The following is a 21,221-nucleotide window of genomic DNA, read 5'->3' as shown; positions in this document are numbered from 1 at the left end:
AACTTCCATTCTGAATATTTATGCCAATAAAGGGATTTGGACATTCTGAATAAAAATGTATTGGTCTTAAAGACTCATGCTTTGATCCGGTGCTGAAACATTGAAACACTGGCAAAAACTAGTTTAGAAAATAGCAGGGGGGGAACAAGTAAAAACTGAAATAGCATGGGGGGTGCAAGAAAAAAAATGTAACATAGAGCAGAGGTGGCCAACGGTAGTTCTCCAGATGTTTTTTTGCCTACAACTCCCATCAGCCCCAGCCAGCATGGCCAATGGCTGGGGCTGATGGGAGTTGTAGGCAAAAAACATCTGGAGAGCTACTGTTGGCCACCCCTGACATAGAAGAATGAAAATAGAACATGGAGCAATCTGGAAAATGTCTGTGTTAAAATACATCACTAGTGCATCAACATCTGCTGGTGGTCCCTGGCCTAAAGAACATTTGCTTAGCTTGTTGGGGGAACACGGCAGAATGGAGTTTCTGGAACCTCTGTGTGGAAACAAAATTCTCAAAAAATGTTTAAAAGTTTATGAGGGGCACTTATGTGTTTCTCCTTTATTTCCCTCTTGACAGTTCCAGCACCTCTTTTTCCAGAAAAAAAAGCCCTGGTAATTCTAATGTGTGCCTTGCCCTCTACAGCATCTGAGAATACTTACTTCCTGCATTTAAAATAAATGCACTGGATTCTAGTTCTTGGCATGTCTGTATTTCCTTGCAGCTAGTCTGTTCAACAACCCAACAGTCAAGCATGTTAAGAAGTGACTACTATAAGAAATGTGAGTTTTAAATAGCTCTTGAAAGACCACTAGGTGCATCATGGGTTTACCTATTGCAAGTCTTTGTGTGTGTGTGTAATATAAAAACTCTTGTAACCATTGGTGCTATACCTATAGGCAGGAATTTTTTGTAGCAGGAATACCTTTGCATATTAGGCCACACATCACTGATGTAGCTAATCCTCCTGGAGCTTACAGTAGGCCCTGTACTAAGAGCCTTGTAAACTCTTGGAGGATTGGCTACATCAGAGGTATGTGGCTTAATATGCAAAAGAGTTCCTGCTACAAAAAAACCCCGCCTATAGGAACCTTAAACATTGTTGACATGCACTATTGAGCTGACTGCTGATGAAAGTTAGACTTTATCAAGGAAAGTAGTGAAAAAAGATGTTTATGATCAGAGGTGAACAAAAGGGACATTTTTTTTTAATTATCTTTCTAAGTTGTTGCGTGTTTTCTATTTATTAGCCTGCAAGGAGCTTCCATACTTATATGTGAAGATTCAGCTAACTGGAGCAGTTTACCTCCAGAATGTGAAATCATTTCATGTGATCTCCCTCCTGTAATTAAAGATGCAACTGTTAGTGGAAGCAACTTCACTTTCGGAAACAACATCACTTATACGTGTAAGGAAGGGTATGTAATTGAGTGCTGCTAAACGTCGACTGGATCATGCCCTAAAGTAAGATTCAACATTTAGCATCAAAGGGGCTTGTTTTGGTGTCCCAGGTGTTGTTGCAGCTGTTTTTGTTTAATGTAGGTACGAGTCAAAGAAAAGAAGAGGATGGAGAGATTTGCAAGTCAGCATTTGAATAGCTGTAGATGGTTTAAAAAATGGCAGATCAAAGCTTCTTTTTGAATCAGGATCAAACCAACCTGATTATTACAGTGGCCAGGGAATTTCAGAGGGGGGGGGGGCATGTTTCAGTTTTACAGTAGACGACGTTTGCATGTTTCAGTTTTACAGTAGACGCATGTTTCAGTTTTACAGTAGATGTCCTACAGCATCAAAGTTGCATTCTTCCCAAGATTAAAGAAACAGCTGGTCATATAAAATGTTAGTCACATTACTTGTGTTTATTTAGAAAAAACTAATGATTTTTTTTTTGTTGGAATGAGTGGAATGCTGTTTCTAACATAAATTCAATCAGAATGCATAGTATGAAAAAGTCTGAGAACTTTGCTTCCATTTTTGCACTGGAAAACCAGACATTTTTAAATTGAATTATGCGTTTTTTTCTTTTGGAACAAGTGAAATATTAAAATAGTATAAGGTGCAACTATTTGTAGCTTTCTCTCAGTTTAGTATTTAAAACATTTTCATACACCCTTTGCACCCAACTCAGGGTCCCCAAGGCCCCAGAATTTGCAGTTTTGCTTGTAGGAATCTAAATAATTTATACTTTTAAATTCCATAGACATGGCACTTAATACAATTTTATATGCTAACTAAATTATATGTGATTAATTATATTATATAATTAATAGAAATATATTATTTATTTATAATATAATTATATTATGTAATTAAAGCAGCAAATAGGGTTAGGTTTTATAAGAATAAGTATTGCATATATTTCAGTTTTTTCCCAGATGTCTGCTTTTTTCTGACTTCAAAATTTCTGGAAATTTTACATCTCTAAGTGGCTGCGCACACACTCACAAGCTCCTGTTATCAGTCTAATGCTGCTGTTCTTTTCCAATTTCTAGCTATATACTAATTGGCCCTGAAACTGTTGAGTGCTTGTCAACTGGGAAATGGAACATGAATCACCAACAATGTGTAGCTGTTTCCTGTGATGAGCCACCTGCTGTGGACCATGCTTCCCCAGAGAGTGGCCATCGACTCTTTGGGGATGTCGCTTACTACTATTGCTCTGATGGTTACAGCTTAGCCGGCAATTCTCAGTTACTTTGCAATGCCCAAGGGAAGTGGGTGCCCCCTGCTGAAAAAGACATTCCAGAATGTATAGCTGACTTTTGTGAGAGACCAGTGTCTGTGTCCTACAGCATCTTGGAATCCTCTAACAAGGCCAAATATGCAGCTGGGTCAGTCGTGAGCTTCAAATGCACGGAAGGCTTTGTATTAAACACTTCTGCTAAGATAGAGTGTGTTCGGGGCGGCCAGTGGAACCCTTCTCCACTGTCTATCCAGTGCATTCCTGTTCGCTGTGGAGATCCACCAGCTATTAAAAATGGCTATGCGAGTGGCTCAAATTACAGTTTTGGGGCAATCATGGCTTACAGCTGCCACACAGGATACTATATCAAAGGACAGAAGAAGAGGACTTGTGAAGCAACAGGAACCTGGAGTGGTTCTTTGCCTACATGTCATCCAGTGTCCTGTGGAGAGCCACCCAAGCTTGCAAATGGGTTTGCTGAGGTACTGCTGGGATCATCCATATATTATGTTACACTAGCATTGCAGGGTCCAGTAAGCTGTGGGGAGGGAGCAGTGGATGGAATTAAAAGCAGAACATTTGATTGAGATAATGATGAGAAAGCCTCACCAGCAGAATCAAAATAAGTGTATATCTTTTAAGAGTGATGCTCATGAGCCACTGTGTGACATAGAGTGTTGGACTGGATGGGACTCTGGCCTGATCCAACATGACTTCTCTTATGTTCTTATGAGCCCAGAATATATTTCACTAGCTTGAATTTATTTTACTGTACAAGACTGTGATCAGATTCATGGTGCAACCAAAAGAAACATCTAATATTCTTTGAAGTTGCATTCATTATCCATCAAGGTGCTGAGATAACTATGATGATGTTGATGATATTGGATTTATATCCTACCCTCAACTCCGAATCTTAGAGTCTCAGAGCAGCTCACAATCTCCTTGATCCGCCTCCCCCACAACAGACACCCTGTGAGCTAAGACAGCTCTCACAGCAACTGCCCTTTCAAGGACAACCTCTGCCAGAACTATGGCTGACCCAAGGCCATTCCAGCAGGTGCAAGTGGAGGTGTGGGGAATCAAACCTGGTTCTTCCAGATAAGAATCCACACACTTAACCACTACACCAAACTGGCTATGCATACACACACACACTCCCTTTAAGATGGCATATTGTTGGTAAAATTATCTTAGTATTTGACTTTTATGCTTCTATTAATCAAGTCTTAGAGAACTGACTGCTGAGCTAACATATTCCATAGAGTCTACTGAGAAACCTTGGATTTGTGTAGGTTCTTCAAATATATGTGGGGGAGGATATTAGCATTGCAACCAAAGCTTTAAAAGTTATTGTGCTATTGAAAAAGTCCAGCTGTTGGCTAGGATTGTGATATTTATTTTGAATGGTAACATATGCTCTGTTCTTTCTCAGGACACAACAAGACGTGTCTTTGGGAGTGAAGTGCACTATCAGTGCAATGCTGGCTACCAGCTAATTGGAAGTCCCACCTATGTTTGTCAACCCAACCGTCACTGGCACAGCGAAACACCTCCTTCCTGCATGCTCCTCAGTTGTGGGAAACCACCTCCACTCCACCATGGATTCAGCAAGGGTGAAAGTTTTGAGGTGGGAGCCAGGGTCGATTTCTTCTGTGATGAAGGCTATGAGCTGAAAGGGGATGCTTCTTGGGTCTGTCAAAAGTCTGGAAGCTGGAACAAAACCCAGAACCCAAAGTGTATCCAAACTACATGTTCAGAACCACCACTGGTCGAGAATCAGCTTGTTCTGAAGGAGTCAATTGATCAAGTCCGGGTTGTGGAGTTTTCATGCAAAGAGGGCTACGTTTTGCATGGTGCTTCTGTACTGAAATGTTTGCCTTCTCAACAATGGAATGATTCTTTCCCAGTCTGCAAAATGGTGCTGTGCCCTAGGCCTCCTTATATTCCATTCGGAGATGCCATGGTGTCTTCTCTTCACTTTGGCAGCATGGTGAGTTACACATGTATGGATGGGTTTTTGCTCAAGGCAGTTTCTACCATCAGCTGCCAAGCAGATGGCACATGGACCTCTCCTCTGCCAGAATGCATCCCAGTAGAGTGCCCACAGCCAGAGGAAATTCAGAACGGCATTGTAGATGTTCAGGGTCTTACCTACCTCAGTACTGCACTATATAACTGTAAGCCAGGCTTTGAGCTTGTGGGAAATATGACCATTCTTTGTGGAGAAGATGGCCATTGGCTTGGAGGAAAACCAACTTGTGTACCCATTGAGTGCTCCAAGCCTATGGAGATTCAGAACGGACGCTATTTGTATGGAGACCTGCACTACAAGCAGACAGTTACTTACTTGTGTGACCGAGGATTCCAACTTGAAGGACCAAATGTCCTTAGTTGCCTGGAGACGGGGGAATGGGATGCAGAAGCTCCATCCTGTAGAGCAATCAGCTGTGAACCTCCACAGCCTATCGATAATGGGTTCGTAGAAGGTGCCGATTACAGCTATGGTGCCATGGTGATGTACAGCTGTATTCCAGGATTCCAGCTGTTTGGTCTTGCCATGCAGACCTGTGAAGAATCAGGGTGGTCCAGCGTTAGCCCGGTATGCCTGCCAACAGACTGTGGCCTTCCCCCTCATATAGACTTTGGGGGATATGAAACAATTAGTAGTGGAGAGAAACTTTTTAGCCAGGAAGGGATACCAGAAGGAAGCTTTCATACTCCCAATCCACCTCTTTTCCCTCAATTACTTGATAATAAGAAAGACATCCAAAGCTCCTTGAAGACTGTTAATGCTTTGCCATTGTCAGGCTATTTGTATGGGACCATAGTGCTGTACAGTTGCTATTCTGGCTATGAACTCTCAGGAAATCCCACACTTACTTGCCAAGAGAATGGGACTTGGAATGGCACTGCTCCTAACTGCATTTCTATCCAGTGTGAACTGCTCTTGGCACCAGAAAATGGCTTTGTTCATTTTATAGACAACACCCTTGGTAGTACAGCACAGTATACCTGTAAATCAGGGTACAGGCTGATTGGCTCCAACATGAGGCATTGTATGTCCAGCAGGCGGTGGAGTGATTCAACACCGACCTGCAAGGTAATATCATGTACTGTGCCCATCAGGCCCACAAATGGTACAGTAAAGGGTGATGCCTACTCTTATGGGAGCACAGTCCACTATGAGTGTGATCTTGGCTTTCAGTTGAATGGTCCAGGAAAGCGAACATGCCAGGCTAATCAACAGTGGGATGGGCACGAGCCAGTCTGCATCCCCGTTTCCTGCAGCCAACCTCCTGGAGTGGAGAATGGCCACGTGAATGGAGAAGAATATACATTCCAGAAATCTGTTGAATACAGCTGCAATGAAGGTTTCTTTCTAGAAGGGGATAGAAAAAGAGTTTGCCTTGCTGATAGGAGCTGGAGTGGTGGCACTCCGGCGTGTGTGGCTGTTCAATGTGATGTGCCGTTACCACTTCATCATGGGCAGTTCAGTGGATCAGAATTTGGCTTTGGGAAGGAAATTGAGTATCACTGCAATGAAGGGTATATATTGCATGGTGCATCCTTACATACCTGTCAAGCTGATGGCACCTGGGATGGGGAAACTCCGTTCTGTGAGCCTATCAACTGTGGCCCTCCTGATGACATCTCTCATGGTTTTCTGAATGGTTCCGTTTTCAGTTTCAGGGAATACATACACTATGCTTGCTTTCCTGGTTATGAGTTGCAGGGAAATCCAGTGAGGCAGTGCTTATCTAATGGGTCGTGGAGCGGAGTCCCTGCCTCTTGCCAGCTTTGTGAATGCCCAGCTCCGGCAATACAGAATGGTGTAGTTAAAGGTAAAGATTTCAGCTGCGGGAGAAAGGTACAGTTTCAGTGCCTGGATGGCTTTAAACTGCTAGGGCCTTCAGAAATCACTTGTGAAGCTGCTGGCAAATGGAGCTCTGGCATCCCACACTGTGAGCAGATTTCATGCGGCCCTCCACCGACCATCCCCAATGCATTTATCAATGGAAGCAGCTCCATGGATCAGAATACTATCATTTATAACTGCAAAATGGGTTTTGTGATGCGAGGGAGTTTGAAATTGACTTGTACAGAAAATGGTGTCTGGAGTAAGCCCTATCCAAGCTGCACGTTACTGACCTGTGGACCTCCACCTTCTGTGCCTCATGCCGTTGCCCTTGGAGAGTCACAGGAGTACGGGAGTAAAGTCCAGTATAGGTAAGAAGAGTTTATTTATCTCTTGAAAAGTCAAGCTAGAAGACAACTGTTTTCCCTATGGTGTCTGTGTGTGGATGGTTTATATCATGGGTGGCCAAAATGTGGCTCCAGAGCCACATGAGGCTGTTTCACATATATTATGTGGCTCTTGAAGCCCCCACTGCTCCATCAGCCAACTTGGAGAAGGCATTTTTCTCTTTAAATCACTTCTCCACACCAAGCCAGCTGACAGCTCAGAGAATGCATCTAAAGTTAAAGTTGCTTTCTTTCCACCTCTGGAAGGAGGGATGGAATTAAAGAGGGTGGTGCAGAGTTACCCCTTAGTTTCCTAGCTCTTGTAGGAGCTGTATTTACTAACCTTTGTGATAAGGCAAAGAGAGATACATAATGATGCAAACAGTGGTCAGTGATTTCTATGATACATGTGTGTTTCCTTCTCCCACTGATGGCAAAAAATAATTCCCTAACTTTTCCCTTAACTGGTCTTTTGGGGACTGTAATTCCCAGCTTTTGATTTAAAAAAAAGTCTCCTTCTAGCATGGTCGTATTGTATGTATTTTAAGCTCAGGAAAGTATTAAGAGTTTTAATAAAGACACGTGTAATATTTGTTTGTGTCTCAAACATCTGATGTTTATTCTGTGTGGCTCTTACATTAAGCAAGTTTGGCCACCCCTGGACTCCAGAGTAAATAGAATAGCTATAGTGCAGTCTGAGACCTAATGTGTGTCAGATTAGGATTAGGATTTGAACTTCCATTCTTCTGTTGATGTTTGCTAGCTAACTTTGGGCCAGTCACTCTCATCCTAACCCAGGCTTTTGGCCACTGTGTGTTGGACTGGATGGGTCATTGGCCTGTTCCAATATAGATTCTCTTATGTTCTTAGCCCACCTTACAGGGTTGTTGCAAGGATAAAATGGAGAAGGTTGTAAGCCACATTGGACCCCTATTGGGGACAAAAGTAGGGAATAAAACAAGTAAATAAATCATATACAGAATTATATCCTTCTAAGCCCATTGACTTCATGGATTTAGAGGGTATAACTCTACTTAGGACTGCAGTGTTAGATTTGTTTGGTTTCTTGTCTGATAGACTACCACAGCAGCTTGAATTTTTGCTCCTTGATATTTTTGTTGCACTGGAATTGTTCCTCTGCCCAAATGCCCTTTGGTAACAGATTTGTAGTTTGGGGTCTGAGTTAGAACTATACTTGGGATTTTGGTTAACAGTACCAATATTTGTCAGAAACACATTTAAGAATCTGGGGGGGGGGGTGTTGTTTGTTTTGGTATCGCAGATGTGCCCATGATAGCTGACAAAGATGTGGTTTGTATGTTGTAGGTGTCTGGAGGGCTACGTGATGGAGACAGAAATGGATACATGCACCTGTCAGGAAGATGGACATTGGTCCCCTAATAGTATTTCCTGTTGCCCCAGAAAATGCCCTCTGCCTACAGATATAACAAATATAATTATATCTGGCACTGAATTCACAGTGAATAAGAGCATTGTTTTATCCTGTCGAGAAGGTTATCTTTTGACTGGAACAGGGATCTCCACTTGTCAGGTAAGGATCTTCCTTCTGTCTTTGTCTTGTACTCATGTACATGAGCCTTCTTAAATCATCTGAGAGCCATATTTGTACTGGTTGTTTCACAGAACAGTTCTCCTGCTAAACAAAAAAAAATAGTGCCTTTAAAAATTTATATGTTTGGAAATTACTCTGCACTCATTATTCCTAATAGAATACCATGTTGGCACTCTGGTGCACATGCAGAGTTTTTGGGCTTCTTTACTCTTTTCTGCAGAAGCTCTCCAACCACATCCTTTTGCAGACACAGAGGTTCTCCCCCATGTGAAAGAATAAAGCAACCATTTACACCAAATATGTTCATTGCAGCTCCAGAACCTCATACCTGTAGGAAGTCACAAGCTGAGGCCCTACATGTTGCAAACTATTTTTAAAACGCTTGCATATTTTAAAAGCAGCTTTTGGTGAATGCTGAGGCATTGCTGTTTTGAAAACAAAAGCCCTAGTTTGTCTGTGTAATCAATTAGCCTTAATACTTTTTAATATTTTAATGTAGGGGATAGAATTCTCTTAATTGGTAGTTAGATTACTTAACAAGCTCTAAAGAACGTTCCTTCTGTCCCTTTTTAGAATGACGGTAGCTGGATTCCATTACTGTCAAGTGATATCTGTGCACTTGTGTCCTGCGGAAAGCCTGATGCTCCAGAACATGGAATAGTGATTGGCAACCAGTATAACTACAAAGATACAGTACTTTATCAGTGCAGTTCTGGTTATGAACTGGAGGTAAGTCAACCTAGTCCTTTCTGTGCTCAGCTTGTTAATATGTAGCACAGCAGATAATATAGTGGATTCTGCTCAGGACGACCCATTCTTTCTTGGGGTGGCTTCTTGCACCATGATATGTACTTGTGTAGAGATTCCAGAGAACAGAATATAAACTGTGGCATTTTAATTATGAAGAATGCATATCATCCTACTTGTTTCTACACTAGTTAAGAATTGAAATCATTCATTCAGTGGCTGCCCATACGAATGTAAGAAGACACCAGCTAGATCAGACTTGCGGTCCATCTAGTCCAGCATCCTGTTTCTCACTGCGGCCAACCCTTTGCCCTGCAGGACCAGCAAATTGGTCATACAGGCCCTTGATGTTGCTGCCTAGCACCAGAGGTTTGCTGCCTCTGAATAGGGAGATTCCCTTCAGTCACCATGCCAAACCATATGGAGTCGTGTGATTTCCATGCTGTCTTCCCATCTTTTTTCAGAAGAGGTTTATGATGTATCGCTGGCTTTGAAATAATGCACTGGCAAAGTTCTATAAATGCTCCCCATCAGGTGCTGTGAGGTGGATGCTTACATCCTGCCATTTCCTGGTTCCCTGATATTTCAAAATGCCCTCCAATGTTGCCCCATCTCCCATTATTTCGAGCAGTCATTTAAAAGAGTAAACAAAATGAAGAAATGTTTAATTCAGAAGTCTAATATGGGTGGGTATGAGGTTGCAGTTGCTTTCTGTGTTGTTTGTTAACTGTGGGATTTATATATTCAGTTCTACTAGCCTGCAGTGGTGAAATTCCACTACTAGAAATACAGAATCAAACTGGGAGCAGTAATGAGTTCGTAATGGGAGAGGGAAACAGCCATGGCTTCTGCGTGCAGGAGTCAGCGTTTCATATATTAAATTCTGTTCCATACTGCTCACTTCAAAAAGTTGTGGCTCAGTGGCAGAGTGTTTGTTCTGCATGCAGAAGGTCCCAGGTTCAATCCCTGCCATCTCCCAATGATAGGTGCTGTGAAAGACCACTACCTGAGACACTAGAGAACTGCTGCCAGTCTGAGTAGACAGTACTGTCCTTGGTGGACCAATGGTCTGATTCAGTACAAGGCAGCTTAATTTGTGTTCATACACATGCACACACAGCCTGCCTGCTCCAGCCTTCCCTCCTCTTTCAAGGAGGCCCACCTTCCAGATCCAAGACTGCAAGCAGCCTGTCAGAGCTAGCTCAAGAGTATGGCACCTTCTGATTAGCCTGGGCCAGCCTCTAACAGCAGATCTCGGTAAACACATGAAACACATGAGTCAGACCCTTGGTCTGTCAAGATTATTATTATTATTTGTTTATATATATTCCGCCCATTCCCCCATAGGGGCTCAGAGTGGAGTACAAGATCAGTATTGTTCTCTACCTGGCAGCATCTCTCCAAGCAGAGGTCTTTCACGTCCTGTACTGCTTTACCGTTTTTATAGGAGACTAGTAATAAGGCCTGTTGTGGGGAAAAATGCAATGGATGCTAGAAATTTGCTATGGGTGAGTTACATGGCGGGGGGGAGGGGGGCTGGGGAAGGAAGGGAAAGATAGAGGGAGGCAAGGTATGTCAAGAAGGCAGCTGTTGGGAAGGGAAATGGAGAAAGTGGGGAAATGTGGGGTAGGTTATCAGAGAAAGGGGTATCTTGAAAAAGAAGGGGTGGAGCAAAAGAGATGGGGGGGTGGATTGCTTTCCATCTCCTCCCCCCCTCCCTGCAGCCTCTATCTAGGAAAAGTCCAGTCTTTCTCTGCAGAGGGGACCAAGGCAACTTACATCATTCTTCTCTTCCCCCTTTTGATCTTCACAACAATCCTGTGAAGCTGGTTAAGCTGAAAGCCTGTGACTTGTCTGAAATCACCCAGTCAACTTCCACAGCAAGAAGCTGGGTCTGGCAGACCGAGCTCTTAAGTGCCAATTGCCACATCCCATTGACTGTCATAGGTGTTGGGGATTGAATCTGAGGCTATGCATGCAAAGCAGATGGTCTACCAGTTAGTTATGGCTCCTGCCTCAACTTGCATGCCCTGCCCTACAATGCTTGTCCACTCTATCTCACCAGATTGAAACTGATCCCATCACCACTTTTCCTGTCTCTTCTGCTCTCCTCAGAGACAGCCTCTGTTATAATTACAAACCAAAAAATTATAAGTTCATAATCTCCCTTTCACCTTTCCTGGGCTTTAACTGTCATTTCCAGATCCCGTTTCTTCTTTACTGAACTCGGGGGGGGGGAACTGCAATGAAACAGTTTACTTAGGATCTCTCTGTGTGGGAATGGGAGCAATGAGGGATTTTATTGGAGCTATATTAAGTGCATCCTGACCTGGACGGCTCAGTCTAGACTGATTACAGAAGCTAAACATCTTTGGCCCTCAGTACTTGACTGAGAGACCACCAAGGATGTATAGGGTTGTTCTGCAGAGGCAAAAAATGAAAAACCATTTCTGTTCACCTCTTGCCTTGAAAACCCTCCAGGGTTGCCATGTTGGCTATGCCTTGATATCACTTTCTACCATATTAAGTGCTGTGCAGAGCCACAGCTGAACTTTTGTTCCAAGATGATTACAGAAGAAAACTCCCAGAGCAGCACCAAAGGACCCCTCGTTTGGAAGCAGTCTTGCTGTTTTAGTGTTGTTAAAATACAGGACAGAAGCAATATATTTTAATGGAGCACATAAGCAATATATATACTATTGTACTCCTTGTCATTGGCATGGCACCAATTATAAATGGGACCTGTTCTTATTTACAGTTCTGTTTATGTAACCATAGCCAGATCTACACATGGAACACAATGAGGTGGTAATCCTTAGGATGAATTGTATAATTTCAAGCTTCATTTGGGGGCAGGAATTTAATGCTGTTCTCCCCCCGTCCCAAAAAAAACCCTCCCCACAAGTCAGAAACTAGCAAAGCAGAAAGAGGACTGACTGACACACTAGTTTTCTAGTTCAGAAGGAGTTCTTCCCGAGAGGAAGCATTTAAAAATACTATCTCCACCTGCGCCACACAGTTCGCCCTACTGTGCTTTCTCATTCTGTTACACATGTCCATTAAAGGTGTATGTCTGGGGTTGCCTTAAAGAGGAATGAGAGAAGATGGCCATAAAACACTTGCATACAGAAGAACAGTTTACATTTATTGTTAGTAATAATAATTAGATTATTGTATTGCTTTTGTACTTTGGTTACATCTTAGTTTGTAAGAGAGTTTTATCTGAAATCACATACCAGCATTAAAAGAAGCTGTACAGGGAGAATAACATTTCTTACCCATACTCTTATTATTTTTTAAAAAACCAGTTATTGTCTTAGAGCAGTACTAATTGAATTGTCAGCTTTCTTATTGCTTTCCAAGAAACAAATGGTAAGTCTGAGAGTAAAAGCCATCAGTTTTTATTAGCATTGAACACTCAATCTTAAACCTGGTATGTGGAATTTAGTACAATTAAACCACTGCCATCAATTTATGTTCATAGTTATAAGATCAGAGTGTCATAAAAGTCACAGAGAAACAGAATGATGTTTTCATAGATATTCTTGAGCTGAACTAATTTAAAAAAAAGGAGAAATCTCAACTGCAGTTAAAAATTATATCTGTGCTGCCACCTATTGGAATGCTAGCCTATTGCAATAGAGAAAAAAGTGTCTTGCATTTGGAGATTAAAAAAAAGAACTAACAGTGCAATTCTCCGTTAGGGTTGCCAACTTTGGGTTGGGAAATACCTGGATATTGGGAGAGGAGGTACAGACCCTGAGGGGGGCAGGGGTTGGGAAGGAAAGGGGCTCCAATGGGGCATAATGCCATAGAGTCTACCTTCCAATGTGGCCATTTTCTCCAGATGAACTGATCTTTCTTGCCTGGAGATCAGGGTTCCCTCTAAGCTGAGTTTGTGTGAGCAAACTCAGAGATATTTGGGCCTCCAGCTCACACATTTTTGTCTTTGCTCAGGAAAAATAGTCCCAAAGCAAACTAATCTATGCCATAACTCACAACTTTAATGCCAGTAGCTCACAAAGAAGAATTTTTGCTCACAAGACTCCATGGCCTAGAGGAAACACAGCTGGAGATTAGTTGAAAATGGGAGTTCTTCAGCCACCACCTAGACGTTGGCTTTCTTAATCCTAAACCGAGTTATGCCCATCTAACTCCATTGAAGTAAATGGTATTAGGTTTGCACCATAAATCTCCACATAGGCACTTATTTTAAAGCAGATTACTTCCATCAGTTAGATACAGTTTAGGAAGAGCCAGCTAGGAGAAAGGTTTATGTTCTATTCTGTCTCCACTTTTTGATCTTAGAGAAAGTGAGTTTTTCCATCAACTAAACCATGCAGAAATTAAGAGCAAATGAGTTTCCTGTTTCCCTTGTTTTTCTAAAAATGTGAGAGAGGATAAGATTAAGGTGTTTCATGCTATTCCCTGAATATTTCCATTGTCTGGTAGGGTGCTGCAGAACGTACTTGTGAAGCAGATAAGCGATGGAGTGGAACACCACCAGTGTGCAGAAGTAAGCTATACATTAATTTCTTCCATATCTACTTGAGCATGGCTTTTTTAAAGGAGAAAAAAACATAAGTACATTGGGGACATCCAACTGCACTGCTAAAGAAAACTGCTGATTTCCCACCCACCCCCCTTCACAGATTTAATTGAAATTTTGTTCTTCAGCATCAGCAGACTCCCAGGAATAATACTGTAGGAGTCAGCAGTGGGAAGGGGAAGAAATTGACAGAAATCGACATGCCCTCTTAGGAAAACTTAAGTATCTTCATTGTGGTCTCTGTGCAGTCCCACACATGGTTCCAGACCCTGGAGACCTTCATACCAGAAATGTCAGCATCCTCCTAAACAATCTGAGTACTGGAAGCGAAGGGCACCGCAATCCAAACAACCGTATCAGCAGAAGTCCCATTCTCAGCAACCCCAAAAAGCCAACACCACCCTCTAAATAGTGTCTTTGACTCTCTTTTCTGTCCTTTCAACAATTTGGCCCATCACCAAACAAGACTTTTGCTGATGTTTCTGGTACGAAGGTCTCCAGGGTCTGGAACCATGTATGGGACTGCACAGATGACCACTAGAAGATCATCAGTTACAGGTAAACAACTTTTTTTTTAATGTGGTTAGATAAACATTATTAGATTGGATGCAATGAGTTCCTTCTGCTTAGTTGGATCTCATGACTCCCTTTCACCAGGTCTACCTATAACAAGAAAAACTTTCAAGAAGAAACATTTTTCTCCATCAGAGGAAACCTTTCTTCATTAGTGGAATTTTTTTCTCCCTTGAACGACTTAGCAGAAGAGAGTCAGCAAATCCGACTTAGAGGAAAGGAGTTGCATTGGAAGCCAACCCATTGTGTGAAAGAGCCACTGGCTCCTGAGCCAGTTTGGCCACCCCTGATATAAAGGATACTATCATCCAGAAAGCTCCCATTTTGCAAAAGTCAGTCCCTGTTTGGGCATGTGCCCAATCTGTAACTTCACAGGTTGCTGAGTTTTTAGTCAGTCATCCTGCCAAATAATTTGCTTTAGTTGCTCAGGAGTAGAATGAGAATGTGGTGCTTTGCTGTCCATAAATGCCTCAGGATTTTGTTCAGAAGAAGCAGCAGTTTATTAGCATGCCCGTTTAGATACCTTCAAGTTACACACCTGACTGTTGTTAATTGAATTCATTTGGATTTTTTCAAGTTTCACTCTCCCCCAAAGGATGACAAAAGCTTAGACATCTAGATATACAGATAAGTCTTAAATTCACAGCAAACAACCATCCTTTCCCCACAAAGGGTTATTTAGTTCCTTTCCTTCTTCCCCACTGGTTGCTAGCCATATACAATAAGCAAAGTAAAATTAAAATGCTATACATTCAGCTAAAACCTTCAATGATGGGATGTGTTTGTATCCCATTACAGAAATCCATTGACATTGTGCCTACCTTGAGCTTAGGGTTGCTAGGCACCTCCTGGCAATCAGTGAGGAATGGGGGGGACTTACCATGAGCAAGGCCCAAGCTACATCACTGGCAATATGGCAGTGTCACTTCTGGTGTGTACTAGAAGTGATGTCATCGCACTGGGATATCCTGGTGATGCTTTGGAATTCGGACAAAAATTCTTTGGTAAAAATGGCTTTTACCATAGAGTTTTTGCCCAAATACCAGAGCGTTGCCCAGACATCACCACATTGCCAGCAACATAGCCTGGGCCTCCCTTCTGCTCCTCATAAGCCCCCCCCCCCCCCCGTTGGTTAGCTGATTGGTGAAGAGGCAGGGCCGGGGTAGGGGATTCCCCCCCCCCCCATCAGGGGGCTGGCAACCCTACTGACTTGAGAAATTATGGTCTGTAAAGAAATCACAACAAAATGATAATCTGTGTGTTCTTATTCAGAGATATCCTGTGGACTCCCAGAAGCAATAGATGATGGAACCATTATTGGCAATGATTTCTTGTTTGGTGATGAAGTTCTCTATGCATGCAATGAGGGATTTGAGTTGCAGGGTCCTAGTCAAAGGATCTGCCATGCCAACAAGAAGTGGATTCCTTCAGCCCCGACGTGTGTGAGTAAGTAGAATCAGTGCATGTAGACAGGAGCTCTTTTGAAAAAGTACAGTAGCAAAAAAAAAAAAAAGTCATATTCAGACTATTTGTCCCAAATGATGATTTGTTTTCTTTTACTCTGTGTTTGTTCTATAAGAACAGATAGGGAAATACTGGTATGGCAATAATAAATCACAATAAGATTTATTTATTACTTACGTAATACAGTCAGACAAAATTGTCCCTTTTTGAATGAGTAATCCAAATCTGGCAAAAAAAGGCCTGTGGAAACATAACATATATCTCTGGCCAGTAGCTGTATCAGCTGCAGTGTAACCTGGGAAAGGAAAAAGATGTATTCCTTAATTTTTCATGGATCGTGCCATTGTATAGAGGTCCTTCTCTTTATAGCATGCCTTGGCTGCATCATTTGGGTGCATGTTGCTTCAGACATGCACTAGAACTGGACTTGTTCTATTTGTTTGAGTTCTTTAAACCGGGGGAGAAAGTAGCTTAAATTTCTTAACTGGTGCTGTCTTACAGGGGTGGAGGCTTGAAAAAGAAGGTGGGAGGCACCTCTTTGCCCCCTTTCTTGCCTGTATTCCATACTGGCTTGTGTGTAGTTTACAATCACATTGAAATGAACATTCAAAACAGCACAGAAACAATAGTGATCAAGCTAAAGACTACTGCAGAGCAGTAAGAACAAATGGAAATCACGACCAACACTATCGATTCAGAGGTCACTGAAGACCTGGTTATATGAAAACTTTTCAGTAGAATGTTTAAAACAAATAATGCAGGTGCCTTGAGAGTGTGTTGTCTATACAATGTTCTGAGTTTGTCTCGTCATTCTGTATTGCGCTATCTTGGTCTACTGTGACATTTTTAAACTGGAAACCATTCTTGAACACATGCAGACAAAGTGGTACATAATGGTAGTAAACAATAGGATCCTACTTTAAAAAATAAATTCTTAAGAGGCCTTCCAAATGAAATCCCCTAAATTTAAGCATACTTTTCCAGTAGGTTCAAGTATAAATCCCGATTTCAGATATTTCTCAATTTTGCTCCTTTTATTTTTTTTTTAAGATAAAGTAAAGAATAATGCACTATATAGAGAAGAATAAATTGCAGTAAGTACCAAGAAGATAATAAAGGAAAGATTCTTTTCTTTTGTAGGCATAAGTTGCGATCCACCTCCAGTGGTAGAAAATGCATTGTCTATAACCACAGGAAATACATACAGAAGTAATATATCCTACGTATGTAATTTTGGATATCACCTGATTGGACCTGAGAATATCACATGTTTAGCTAATGGATCCTGGAGTAAACCACTTCCCTCCTGTGAAGGTGATGTTTAAGTTGTATTGTATGTTATTCAGTCTTATTAGCGGGGAGGGTTTCTTAAAGCTGGGAATGCAGAAAACAAACACCCAATTCTATGAGATTGCACACAGATTGTCTCTTCAGTAGGATTGCCAGGTCCCCTTACCTTGCCAGCAGGAGCTTTTGGGAGGGGGGGTGTTCCAGGGGGCGGGTGGTGACATCCCACCCCCAAATGATGTTTTGGACCACCTCCAGTAAAACCGGAAGTGGTCCATAAAACAGGAAGTGGGACCCAGCCATTTGAGCAAAAGGGACCAGTCAAATGGCTGCCAGTCATTTCATGGACAATTTCACTCTCCCCCCCCCCCACCTTCTAATTGGGGGTGGAGCCAAACTAATCACTGAAAAGGCTTGCAGCCTTCCCCTATGGGGAAGCAAAAGGGACAGATCAAATAACTGCTTCAGGAGTGGCAGTTTCAGGTTTTCAGTCAAAAATGTCACTTTGGGTTGGGATTCCCCCCCCCCTCCCACCAGCCAGCTGGTTGGTGGTGGAGAAGTCCTCCCTAAATCAGGTAATCCCCTGCCGGCCTGGGGGTCTGGGATCCCTACTCTTCAGAAATCCGTATCCACAGAGGCAGGGATGAGGATTAGAAGAGATGTGTGGGGACCCCAGAGTGTGGTGGTGTAGTGGCTAGAATGGCAAGACTCTAGAGTCTGAGTTCACATCCTCATTCTACCGTAATATCGGGTGACCTTAGGCTGGATACTTTCTCTTGGCCTACCTATCTCATGACATTGTTTGGGGGGACAAAAACTGGCAATGGATCAACCATGCTGATCTGTGTTATTTGGAAGAAAAGAAAGATAAACATTTGAAATTGGCAGGTCTTTGACATTCTCTAGAGGGGATGCAGTCTTGCTATTTGTTTTTTCCTGATGAAGTGATTACATTGAATGATTAAAAGTTTGACTCAACATCTTTTTTAGAAACTAGATGTGAAGATCCTGAGTTTATAGAGAATGGAAAGGCTCTCTATGAAAACAGCACAGTGGGCAGCCGAGCTGCATATTACTGCAACAGAGGGTACAGCTTGGAAGGAGAACCTCTTGCAGAATGCACAGAGACTGGATTTTGGAGCCACCCCATACCTCTCTGCAAACGTGCGTGCTTTTTTAACTCATGAAAACTAAGCTGAATACTGTTTGTGTGCATGTAAAAGTGCCATCAAGTCACAGCCAACTTATGACAACCTGGTAGAGTTTTCAACGCAAGAGACATTCAGAGATGGGTTGCTGTTGCTGCCTCTGTATAGCAACCCTGGACTTTCTTGGAGGTCTTCCAGCCAAGTACTAACTCTGTTTAGCTTCCAGGATCTGATGAGACTGGGTTAGGCTGGACCATCCAGATCATTGCTTTTTTAAAAAGTTCTTCTAATTCAGAGTAGTGTATGAAATTTCAATGACATTTACATGAAAAGAAATAGAGTCTTTTATGTGGAACATTCCCATGGTCCTGACCTGGATGGCCCAGGCTAGCTTAGATCTTGTCAGATCTTGGAAGCTCAGCGGGGTCAGCCTTGGTTAGTAGTTGGATGGGAGACCATCAAGGAAGTCCAGAGTTCCAAGGCATTGGCAGGCAATGGCAAAACCTTCTATGAATGTCTCTTGCCTTGAAAACCCTACGGCAGGGGTGTCGAACTCATTTGTTATGAGGGTCAGATCTGACATAAATGAGATCTTGTAGGGCTGGGCCAGGCCTTGTGTGTACCTATTTAAGATTAGGAAGCAGAGATATAAACTTTATAAAGGACACAGACAAACATAATTAAATACTTTTAAAAAAAAACTTAAAACATGCTTAAAATGTTAGTATTCATTGGTCCTAAAGGTATTTTCTTTGTATTTCTCCCATGGGATCCAGGGAATGGGCAAAGGAAGCTGTGGCTCTTTCCTTCCTTAAGGGACTGGGGAAGGGAGCTTCAGCCAATAGAAGGAAGAGAGACTTTGCTCAGTAGCTCTGCTGTGCAATTGTGAGAGCCTGGAAAAATAAGCTCTGCCTTCCCCCTTCCTCTCCAAGGGAGGAGCCTCAGCCAATGAGAAAATAGAGGTTTTGCTCTGTAGCTCCTGTGCAATTGAGCAAGCCTTGCAAAGCAATCTGCTGTGCAGAAGGAAGCAAGAGATAGGGAGAAGGAAGCAGATGACAGCCAGTTGCTCGGGGGCCTGATAAGAGCCCTCTGGGGGCAAGATTCGGCCCCCAGGTGGCATGTTTGACACCCCTGTCCTGGGGGGTAATTACAACTTAGTTATGACTTTACAGCACTTTTCACCACCACAGTCCTGTGAGAGGACTGTACCTTCTGAAAGATCACACATTGAAATTGGCTCTAGATGTCTTGAGAATGGATACAGATGTATGGAATAGTTCCAAATGGACCTGATATTTTGTGTTTCAGTATGAAGTATTTAGTCCCATACAATAGGTCACTTCTTGCTAGCGTATGTTCACTTATTTGTATGCATAAATAACCCACTGTTGACATTGCCACTGATCTTAAAATAATGGACAGGTTGCAAACACCTGCTCACTGGACAGGTAATAGCCCTAGTTGACATGTGGATGCATAGGATAATAATGGTAATGAGAAGGAATAAGAGAGGTGCCATATGATGCTTTGCCTACTTGGTGCCATTGCCATAAACCAAAAGCTGAATCACACTTTTGATCTCCTGATATAGCTTGTTTTAAAGCTCATTTTAGCTCCCCTTCATGTACCAAAGTATATCTTCCTTTAACAGCACCTAAGGATTCACAGTTGGCTATGGGACTATGCATGACTGTCAAAAATTGTGCCCCACACATTAAAAAAAAAAAAAGTAAAAGAAAATGCAGTCCCCAGAGCTTGCAATACTCAAAATAGTATGTGGGGAAAGACTGTTTAAGCTTTTACCCTTCAGATCCGAGCAATCACTTTTCCTTAGCAGGGATAATTTTCATTGGAACAGTTCCTTGAAGAAAATGGGTTAAAAAGTCCCTCTTTCCCACATGAGTCTTCCACTGAAAATTGGGAATCCCTGCAGCTGTAATTTGTTTTTTAAATGTCAGGGGAAAATTACAGGTGATTATAAGGTGTAGAATCTTCCCTAAGTAATAAATGAAATAGAAGCAAGACTGATTCTCTTTGGGCTAGTTATAATATGACTAGCAATGTGCTCCTAAGCAGAGTTATAACTCTAGGAAAGGAAAGGTCCCCTGTGCAAGCACCAGTCATTTCCGACTCTGGGGTGACATTGCTTACACAACGTTTTCACGGCAGACTTTTTACAGGGTGATTTGCCATTGCCTTCCCCAGTCATTTACACTTTCCCCCCAGCAAGCTGGGTACTCATTTTACCGACCTCGGAAAGATGGAAGGCTGAGTCAAACTCAAGCCAGCTATCTGAAAACCAGCTTCCGCCGGGGATCAAACTCAGGTCGTGGGCAGAGCTTAGGACTGCAGTACTGCAGCTTTAACACTCTGTGCCACGGGTCTCTTATATAACTCTAGGACAGCTCTGCAAATAAGGAAAAGCATTTAAATATTCATCTAAAATCCTTTGTTCTTTTTGTTGTTGTTTTTATGTATTCTCCTTTACACAGCAAACCCATGCCCTGTGCCTTTTATAATTCCGGAAAATGCTGTCCTATCAGAAACAAATTTTTATGTGGGGCAGAAAGTCTCTATCAAGTGCAGAGAGGGCTTTCGACTTAGAGGGCAGTCTGTCATTACATGTAATCCTGATGAGACATGGACCCCAACTACAGCTAAATGCGAAAGTAAGTATGGCTTTCGTGGTTGTTCTTTTTATTATAAATAGTTTTTTATATTAAATGGTTATTTATTCAAATGAAGCTGGAAAATAAAGGAAAGTGTAAACCAAGAAAGAGTGAATACTGATACACAGGGCTTTTTTGTAGCAGGAACTCCTTTGCATATTGGGGGGGTGGCCTTATATGCAAAGGAGTTCCTTGCTACAGAAAAGCCCTACTGATACATATTCATATGTCCACAAACAATGTATGAGTAGTGTTTATTGTGCCATCAGGCATTACCTACGGTTGCCA

At 42.3% G+C, this 21,221-nt stretch overlaps 1 protein-coding gene across 1 annotated transcript in view; it reads left to right on the top strand.

The window, feature by feature from the left end:
- SVEP1 (sushi, von Willebrand factor type A, EGF and pentraxin domain containing 1) overlaps positions 1–21,221 on the top strand; it is a 136,854-nt gene that overhangs the window by 100,722 nt on the left and 14,911 nt on the right. The window contains exons 36-45 of the mRNA XM_060236533.1: positions 1,246–1,413; positions 2,488–3,160; positions 4,114–6,908; positions 8,250–8,475; positions 9,070–9,225; positions 13,696–13,759; positions 15,638–15,811; positions 16,970–17,143; positions 18,107–18,280; positions 20,757–20,933. Coding sequence (XP_060092516.1) covers positions 1,246–1,413; positions 2,488–3,160; positions 4,114–6,908; positions 8,250–8,475; positions 9,070–9,225; positions 13,696–13,759; positions 15,638–15,811; positions 16,970–17,143; positions 18,107–18,280; positions 20,757–20,933 — 4,781 coding nt within the window. The remainder of the gene's footprint in view (positions 1–1,245; positions 1,414–2,487; positions 3,161–4,113; positions 6,909–8,249; positions 8,476–9,069; positions 9,226–13,695; positions 13,760–15,637; positions 15,812–16,969; positions 17,144–18,106; positions 18,281–20,756; positions 20,934–21,221) is intronic.

The sequence above is a fragment of the Heteronotia binoei genome, chromosome 4, assembly GCF_032191835.1.
Source record: "Heteronotia binoei isolate CCM8104 ecotype False Entrance Well chromosome 4, APGP_CSIRO_Hbin_v1, whole genome shotgun sequence".
Taxonomy (NCBI): domain Eukaryota; kingdom Metazoa; phylum Chordata; class Lepidosauria; order Squamata; family Gekkonidae; genus Heteronotia; species Heteronotia binoei.
Note: the sequence above shows the minus strand (reverse complement) of the source record. Positions and strands in the feature narration are given on the sequence as shown.